This window comes from Poecile atricapillus, chromosome 16, assembly GCF_030490865.1.
Source record: "Poecile atricapillus isolate bPoeAtr1 chromosome 16, bPoeAtr1.hap1, whole genome shotgun sequence".
NCBI classification, from domain to species: Eukaryota; Metazoa; Chordata; class Aves; order Passeriformes; family Paridae; genus Poecile; species Poecile atricapillus.
Window position 1 is genome coordinate 11483556 of NC_081264.1, and position 9683 is coordinate 11493238.

General features: G+C 47.1%; 1 protein-coding gene across 3 annotated transcripts in view; it reads left to right on the plus strand.

Annotated features, from left to right (window-relative positions):
- ADORA2A (adenosine A2a receptor) overlaps nucleotides 1-8089 on the plus strand; it is a 28224-nt gene extending 20135 nt beyond the window's left edge. For all 3 annotated transcript variants that reach the window (XM_058851197.1, XM_058851196.1, XM_058851195.1), the window contains exon 3: nucleotides 2188-8089. In XM_058851197.1, coding sequence (XP_058707180.1) covers nucleotides 2188-3148 — 961 coding nt within the window. In that variant the 3' untranslated portion in view covers nucleotides 3149-8089. The remainder of the gene's footprint in view (nucleotides 1-2187) is intronic.
- Nucleotides 8090-9683: the final 1594 nt, after the last annotated feature.

The window sequence follows — 9683 nt, forward strand, 5'->3', positions numbered from 1 at the left end:
GCTCTCCTAAACAAATTAACACTTCTCAGTGGGTACCTGGCCAACACAAGACCATTGGCTATGTCACGAGATGCTTTCTGTCCTGACCCTTGGAGATACTGAGCAAGGTGTTACGGCCATGCACTGCAGCACAATGCACTGCAGCTGGGAAGCTGCTCGGGTTGAGTGCTGTCCTGAAGCCTCATAACGCTTCTTGCATGGGAATCCCCAGAGGAAAAGAGGGAGGGGGCAGTCTTGGAGGGGTGTTTGTCTGGAGTAGTGAATATATTTTTAGTGGAAGGGACATCTCTAGTCGTGGGATAACAGCTGCACAATTTCAAAATTCCTCTGACAAGATGTAGCTAATTCCAGGGCTGCAAGGTTTTGACGGTTGTTGTGGATTTTTTTTTTTTTTTGGGGGGGGGGGGGTTGGGTCTGGGTTTTTTTGGTTTTGTTTAGTTTTTTTTGTTTACTTTGTTTTGTTGTTTTTCCAAGCTTCAAGGGCCTTCAGCCACTCTCTTGCTCCCTGAGTGTACATTTCAAAGCACAGATGCTGTTTTGATGTGTTGATGAGGTCTGAATGGAGCAGCTCTCTGCTACCACTCATGCCGTGCCCTTTGCATCCTTTAAGCACTGGACAGGATCCACTAATTGCTGGAAAAAACCTTTTTCTCTCTCAGAATTAGCTGAATTCCTTCCTCATTTCTGGAAGGGCAATTTAGGTATGTTTTGCGTGCTGGGAATTGTGTGGTTGGCTCCGTTATCCACTCACTCTTTTCTGGTTTTGAAATGCAACTAAGAAAGAGAAATTTAAGCCTGATGGGTTTTGTTTTTTCCAAGACCCATTGTCAGGGATTTCAAGCATGTGCAGTATCTCCATTCTTTACTGTGCAAAAGCAGCCACTCTTCTCCCCTGTCTCAAACTTGCATTGGGATAGAAGCATGAACCTGTGGGAGTAATTATTTCACTGGGAGATGGAAAGATTTCTGTGGCTTGTTGTATTATTTCTTGTAATGTTTGTTTTCAGAGAGAATTCAGGGGACAGGGGGAGAAGGAGCACTGGGTAAACACTGGGAGCCCAGAGCTACCGTCCGATCACAGACACACGGGGTCAAAGACAGTGTGGGACCCACGCTGCACAATGTGGGAATCCGGCCATCTACTTTCCATGCTGAGCATTACCCAGGGAAGGAAATTGCATTGAAATGTTAAACTGCTGCCCTAATTTACATTTTCAGAGTGAAGAACTGGTGGAGTCAGCTCAGGACTCGCAGTAACCTGTGAGGCCTTGGAAACTAGCTGATATTTCCAAACCAAGGTCTCTGCTGCACTGTCAGATTCTTACCATGTTGCTTATTGTTTCTTTCAACAGATCTTGGAGAGTTAACTGTTAAGAGCACTGGCTTTAGCCAGGCATCAATGTCTCCACCACTGAGGTCCCTTTGGTGTGTACAGTACAGCCCATGGCACACCTGTAGTCAGAGAATTGTCCTCAAATTAATTCCTCCTTGCTGAGAAAGACATGGGGCTGACTTAGCTGGGCTGGTGAGGAAAAAGGCTGACTTGCCTCAGTTATTTCAAGAAGGTTGGTGGTGCTGGTCTCCCTTAAAGTGCCATTGAAGAGCAGAGTGAGGTGCCCTGCAGGCAGTGCCAACCTGGCTGCTGCAACTGAGCCAGCAGGATTTCTCTGGAGCACACCAGAATGTGGACACAAGGGTGGTGGCACTGTGCCTCCAGGTTCTTTTGTGCTATTTGGTTTACTGATCTACTGCAAAGACAGACAATTCCATGCTAAAAGGCTGCTCCTTTTCCAGGAAGGAGACATTGCCTTAGCCTTTGGCAAGAGACACACACTGTCTTCATCACAAGGGTCAGAGCAGTGCTGTTGGTTAGCCAGGCTGCAAGATCTATGTGCACTCCCAAGTGGACTGGTGGAGTGAAGGAGCACAGATGAAAACTGAACTAATTTCCCTGCTTTTCTGTCAACTATTCACTGCTTAAAGGAAAGGGGAGGGAAGTGGGTGGCAGACAGTGTCACCACGTCCTTGGTGTGCTGCATGGGTTCTGCATATCAGTGCAAAGGCCCCTCTGATGAAGCAGGTGCCTTTCTCACTGTCTTCTGGAACAAGGGGCCATTGTGAGGTTGTGTGGGTGCCAGCAGCTTGTTGAATGACACTGATATAGCTCCCATCTCCTCTGCTTTCCAGGTACAATGGCTTGGTGACCGGCTCTCGAGCCAAAGGCATCATTGCCATCTGCTGGGTGTTGTCCTTCATCATCGGCCTGACCCCAATGCTGGGGTGGCACAAGCGTGCCCAGATCGAAGAGCTGGGTTCCAACTGGTCCTCTCCCATCAACTGCAGCAACAGCATGGTGGCGTGTCTCTTCGAGGCCGTGGTCACCATGGAGTACATGGTCTACTACAACTTCTTTGCCTGTGTGCTCCTGCCCCTCCTTCTCATGTTTGGTATCTACTTGAAAATCTTCATGGCAGCCCGGCGCCAGCTCAAGCAGATGGAGAACAAGATGGTACATGGGGAACGTTCCCGCTCCACGCTGCAGAAGGAAGTCCATGCAGCCAAGTCTTTAGCCATCATTGTTGGGCTGTTTGCAGTCTGCTGGCTTCCACTACACATTATTAACTGCTTTACCCTTTTTTGCCCAAATTGTGCCCATGCTCCCCTCTGGCTGATGTATCTGGCTATTATCCTGTCTCACGCTAACTCGGTTGTAAACCCCCTAATTTATGCCTACCGCATCAGGGAGTTCCGATACACCTTCCGAAAAATCATCAGCCAGCACATCCTGGGCCGGAAGGAGCCCTTCAAGGCAGGAGCAGCCAGCTCCAGGACTTCCACCCATGGTGGGGATGCAGAGAATGCCAGCATACGGATCAGTGAGTATGCGCTAGAGGTATACACCAATGGAGAGATCCACAGGGATCCTGAAAAGCAGGACTTAAACAAATGCAAAGCTGGCTTGGAATGGCACCAGAATGGAAATGCTCTGGACTTGGAGACAAATGGGCATCTCCCACATTCCTGCAAAAATGGGATTCTCTCAGATGCATGCCTGAACAGGGAGCTTCACAGTGAAGAGCTGATTGATGCCCAGGTGTCTTACTCAGATCTGGAAAGAGCAGCCTTTGCTGCAGCTGATGTTTCCTGATGAGACTTTCAAAGTTTTCCTGGTAGAATTATTTTTTTTTCCATTGGTGACCTCTGCCATGGCAGAAAGGGAGGTTGGGGGGCGGGGGGAGAGCAGTGTATTCAGATCACTGTGGAGAAAGGGGTCCATATCCAGGACTATTGGATGATCCTAAATACCAGACTGGAGAAAAGCCAAGAGACCACTGAAGTGGACTGAGGAAGGAGGGACACGTAACCCATCAATGACCTGTCACCAAGAGCAGTGCCAAGGTCGAGGATGGCATTCCAAGTTCAGCACTGGGACACTGCTGATGCAGAGATTTTGTGACACTGTGCTGTACTGTGCCTGTGATTGAGTGCTGGTCTCGCTGTCTTTACCAATGGAAACAGAAGCGTGGCTGGAAGTTTTTGCTGAATAACAAAGAACAACTGGGAAGGGCCTCTACGTACTGTGGCCCTGCAACAAGCAGAAGGGGGGATAGCAAAATCTGTTGTCAGGAAGGATGGCAGGAGCTGCTTGGAGAGGGAAGGAATTTGCCTGATGGGAACTCTGGATACTTTCAACCATGGCACTTTGTTTTTCAGTTTGTGTTTTTAAAGCTTATACTGCAACAGGTTGCTCAAATGATTTTTTTCCCCACATGATGATAAGGTTACTTTATGTTAAGTTATAAAGGATGGGCAAGAACTCATATCTGTTCCCTGAGTGCTCAGTGTTCCAGATGCACATAGCAAATTTAGCTTCTTAGTGCTCCACTGTGTCAAACAAATCACCAAAGCTGAGCCTTGCCAAGGATTTCCCTTGGCAAAAGGGCTGTTAGCAGGACATGGTGCTGCGGGCCAGGGCTGTGGGCAGTGTTCTCAGGGCAGGGCTGTGAAGAGCTGTGGGTGTGTGAGCTCTTTGTAGGCTGATGGCATTTTCTGCTTTCCCCCTGTCTCTGTGCTTCTCCTCCCGAGCTCCTAGAATGCAAATTCTTTCCATGGCCCCAGATGTGTGTGAGGGGAGGTAATATTCCATATTTCAGTCATCTTCATCCTCACTCAACAGGCTGAGGGACTTCTTCTTTCTTAGGATAGAGAGCAACCCACCCACATACTTGACCTAATTTTGGAATTCCAACAAGCTCTATTTAAAAACCTTTTCTCCTGTGATTTCAGTTTTTTATTGTGAAGCCTGATGTGTCCCTGTGGTGCAGAGGCCAACAGAGCTGGGCCTGTCTGGTTAGAAGACTTCTGCTCTGAGAAGCTGAGAGGTGTCAGTAGTATTGGAACTCAGTTTAGAAACTGCAGTTTCTACTTTCTGTAGAAAAGAACAGGCAAATCTATCCTGCAGCAGTAGTACACGCTGCTGTGGTTTGTTGCAGAGGTGTTTCATTGCAGTTTGGTAATTTTCTGTGTCACAGGAAGTCTGGCAGCTCAAGGACAGCAGAAAACCACATCAGCTTGAATTCTACCTGAACACTGTCTGTGTTTTGTTTCTCAGACAAATAATCCATGTCCAGTACTACCAGCCTTCTGGGGAAACAGGCAGTAGTGGTCCTACTGGGAAAAGAAAAGTCATTCCAGGGATCTGAGGCTTATTCTCTAGCTGAAAACATCAGAAATATCCTCCCCTAGTCTGGCTTCTCCTCGTGTCTGTCCACTAACATTTCAGAAGCCAAGGGAAAATGGATTTTCATACTTGAGGAAGAGCAGGTTAATTTTGCGTGTTCTTATTCCATGTTTATCTTATATATTGTGAACTATTAAAATGAAAAAATAGTTTTATTTTGAGGAGAATTTTCTTTTTTCCAGTTTCCCTGCACACATATGGGGAGAAGTCTGTGGTGCTGAATGTGTTTGAGTATGTAGCTCCTCTGGGATAGCACAAAATTTACTGTGAGATGGATAAAAAGGTGTGGCTACCACCACAGTCCTTAGCAGAAAGAGAGGCCAGTTAGTAAAACAATAGGCTTCATGGTTTAATTGATCTGCTGCTTTCTTGGCAGGGCTCTTCCCCATAGTCTGACGTCAGAGGAGAGGATTATCACTCCAGTGACACCACCACTAAGGAGCACTAAGCCATTTCCCTGTGACTGACGTCATAGGTAGTTCCTCCGTAGGTGACTCGGGATATCGTTACTCTTGATCCTTCTTGATGGAATATTTCTGTAGGTTATTTGTGTGGTGGCTTCTCTGACCTCCTGTAACAGTGGCAGAGGAACTCAGGAAAACGGGGGGCTGTTCTCTTCAGGCCTCAGCTGGGAGCTAAAATGTTTCTAAGAATAACACAAGATTACATCCGGCACTCATGTCAATAACAATTAGGTCCACAAAGACTCAGAGCAGGGAAGGAAGTGTGGGAAAATACCAGCATTGCTCATGTGCTGGAACATACAGAAGTGCAGAAGAGTTGCCTGTTGAGCTGTAGCTGCCATTGTAAAAGGATGGTTTGCACCGCATTGGATCAGACTTTCAACAGTTGGTGTGGATTGGTTGTTTTCTATTGTTTCCTGAGCATCTCCACACTCACTTATGGCAGTTTCTTGCTTGGTTGCCCCAAGAATCAAGTTGATCTATGTTGATGGACAAGCTTAGGATTGTTTTGCTTTCCAGATTGCTCTGGAAAACTTTCCTGCCCAACGAGATCACCACGCAAACTGACTGACTTGCCAGATATCTTGAATTTAGCTTTTGTGTTGCTGCTTGAGCTGCCCCCAAGTGTATCCAGTCCCTTTTAATATTAGTGATCCAGACCTGGAGTGAAAAGGGTGTGTGAAGGGGGTGGGCTGTGTGCAGGAGGAAGGACAGGGTATGGAGAGTGTGGTGTGTGGAGCTCTCTGCAGTCACAGGAAGGAAGGGATGGCAGCTGCACCACGTGCTAGGCCTTCTGGCAAACATTTGGCTGAGATGGACCCTCAGAAGATGTTCCTGAAGCAGCTGGGGAGAGCAGGAGCTTTTTGAACAGAATTTTGGACTTCATATTTCTTGTTTCCTGGGGATCATAATTTCAGGTCTTCCTGCTTTTTGATTTGTTTTTCTTAAACAAGAAAGAAGCACTAGGTCCCATCAGCAAAGTGTGCTCTTTCCTTCTCCTGGCAGCTCTCCACTCTTGAGAGAAGTACCTGCCTTCCAAACTTCCTAGGACCACTCATATCCCCAGTTTTCTTCTAGCTGGAGAATGTTTAGCTGATCCAGTTGTTCTGGATAAACAAAGATGGTGGCAAGACAAAGGGAAGAATGAGGTGACGATCAGGAGAGGCTGGAGAAGACCTTCTTGGGAATCCCAGGTGAAGTGGGTCCAGAGAGTAGGAGCTGAGGTCAGCAGACTAATTTCATTGAACAAGAACTTCTTGCTAAGAAAGTCAGAAGCAGCATAGAGAGATGATGTGCCTCATTTGGCATGTGGGCATTCCATGAATATCCCCATTCCCTGAAGACTCTTAAGGCTCCAGAGTTTATTTGCTTTATAAGAGTTTTGGAGAAAACTAAGTTTGATCAGTTGCCAGGAGTAATTTTACCAAGAGTTCTTGGGGCTCTCTCCTCAACAGGGCACTGCTTTTCTGTGTGTGCAGATAAATGCACTTACAGCTGTGTGCTGCAGAGTCCCTTTTGGATCAGTGACATTTCAGAGCTCTGCAAGCTTGAACTGCGACTCTTGAACTGAGAAGCAATTTGGCATGGTGGGACAGGTGGGAATACTGGAGACAGGAAGGATTTCTTGCTGGTCCCAGCTGGGGGCCAGCTAGGACCACCTGCTAGGGTGCAGGTGGACTTGGAGTGACATAGAATAATCTGAACCTTTGATCATTTTTTGAAGCTGCCTCAGGGGGTGCTGGTGGGTACAGAGAAGTCTCTAAGGTGTGGGAGATTGGAGGGTCAGGATGGACAGGAATTCTTGGTAGTGAAGGAGCATTTGTGGGGTAGGTGTTTGGGAGGATTTCAGGGGAGCAGGAATGTGCTGGGAGGTGCTGTGGGGTGTAAAGATGATGCTGGCATGAGACCAAGGTGTGATTTGCTGAGGACGGTCTCTGGAAGGGATGTACAGCCTTACAGCTCTCCTTGGGTCACTGCAAGGATCAGCCCTTCCTGGGGTGTGCACAGGGTGTCACAGGATTGACTTTGTAGGGTCTGAGGCAGGGATGGTTCTTATGGATTATGTCCTTTCCAGATACATTGTTCCATTTCAGGAGCATATCCAGGTATAACAAATCCCCTTCTGCTTCATGAGCATGGGCCCTACCCTAAAACCAAATCCTTCCATCCAAGTTCTGTGGAAGGACAAACAGGCTGCAGTGGTGCTGCAAGGCATTAAACCTGCATGCAATAGTCTCCAGTGGTGTTTGCTAAGTTCAGCTGCCTAAAAGTCAGTTCTCTCCCAAATTGTTTTGGGCATCAAATTGCACTGAGTCATTTTCCAGCCCTGAGCTTCTGGCTGTCTTTATGGCAAACACATAAAGAGTAACAAAAATTGCCAGTTCCTCATTTGCATGAGAGGTGACTAACCCTGAGAGATGAGAATCCCCAGACTGGGGCAATGTTGTTGTGCCCCCACCTTACTTGCCTGCTGGGGCTGTTCACACAAGGATGTGTTAAAATCAAGACTGGAACCTGTTGATCTGAGAGCATCCTTCACTCCCCCCACTGTCTCAGGAGCTGGTGTTCCTGCACTGTCCTGTGGAGAGGTTCTCTGTGGTCTGCAAACCAAGACACTATGAGCACCCTGCTGCACATGCTGTCAGTATGAAACAATTACTCTTTTAATTTAAATGTTTTACAATATAGGTGTTGTTTTCCCTCTGTCAGTTACCATTGGGGGGTGGGAAGGGAGTGGGAGAATCTGTGCATGCAAATGTATTTGAAGTGCATTGACCAAAGGTTTTTTTGAATCTGTGAAGTTTTCATATCTGTGAAGTCATCAGACTGCTGGGCAGTGAGGAGCCGCTGGTGCTGCGGAGTCTGTCTTGGTTACATTTCTTAATAAGCATTAAAATAATAAAATATATTTGTAAAAGAGAGTGTGCGTGCCTTTGTACCAGGAAGATCCGGCTGGCTGGGTCTTGTGTGCAAGTATTTTTTTATTATATTATTAGCTTTCTCCATTGATTGATCCTTCTGGGGAGCTCTCTCCTTGGTGCTGCCTGTGCTTTCACAGAAGAGATTAGCACAGACTGAAGTGACAGAACCAAATGGACTAGAAGACTCCTCCCATCTCTAACATCCCAGGATCTGTCATTGTGGCAGTAGAAATTGTTCACAGTTCTGTACAGAACACAAAATAGAGCTGTTTTCACCCAAACCACTGCCCTGGCAGGAAGGAGGTGTTCCACAGCAGGACCTGAGGGTCCATAACTGCACCATGCAACAGCTTTGCCAGCTGTGACTGGGCCATCCCACCCTGCTGGCTCTCCTTCCATGTGGCCCTGCTGGTGCATCTCATTCCATCACCCTTTCAGACTTCTGCCCAGTTTTTTCCAGCCTCCTAGAAATGGAGGCAGGAAATCTACATGCTGCTGTGGTATTTCTCCTGTCAAATCTGAGCAATGCTGAAGCAAGAGTAATTTCCAGCTTTTTCCAGCTGGCAGCTACTAACTATGTGTCTAAGGAGGTTAATAGAAGTCTGTTCAATCCAGGAGGACTTGGAATTGGGAGGTTCTGAAATGAAAGTTCACCAGATAGCCATCAACCACCAGTCACTCCCTCTTTTGGGTCACTTTGAGCTGTGCTCAAGGCCTCCTCACAGGAGGCCCCAGTTTGTGGAGAGGTTCTGGCACCCTGGTGCTCTGCAGCCTACTGCCCAAGCTGTTCAACCAAGTGTGTAATTGAGAAGCTTTTTGATTTTCCCTCCTGTCACAAACACTGTGCATTTTGTTCTGCAGCATCAAAGGCTGGAGCTTCGGAACAATGGGCGTCTGCAGGAGCCCAGCAGGAACAATGCTCGTACCTAAGAAAGAGAACTTGGAAGAACAGAAAGAGCTCCCAGCTTAACAACACAATTGGCCTGATCAGAAATCTCTGCTCAGAGATCCACACCTTGGCTCAGTTGCCTGGAGCAATTAGACTCTGCAGGGTTTTTGCTGTAGACAAGAGCTGGCTGCAGCACTGGGGAGCTGCTGACGTATCTGAGCAATGAAGCAGGATGGGGCTGTGGAAGATTAGTAGGTTTTTCCGACAAATGGGAGATAATGATTTTGGCTAAAGAGCTTTTCTCAGTAGTTAAAGCAGCAGAATCTTCCTTATCACTTTTGCCCCCAAACAGGAAGACTTTGGTGCTAAGCATAATACACACAAGTGTCTGTATGTGTTTCAAAAAAGTTTCAGGTCATTAAAAACCTCCTCTGAGGCCCCACAATTTACCTTCACAGGAAAGATACTTCCAGTCTTGCATTTGACTGTGACCATGTGAGAAATGAGATTCTCTGTATGTTCATTCATGGGAAGGAGACAGACTTTTGCCTGCTCTGAATGATCCTGGGAGGAATCCACTTCTCTGATCCCACAGATAAGCACCTCAGGTTAGATGAAGTGACTCACTGCATGCTGGAGTCTTGATGGATAGTAACTGGACCTGTGTT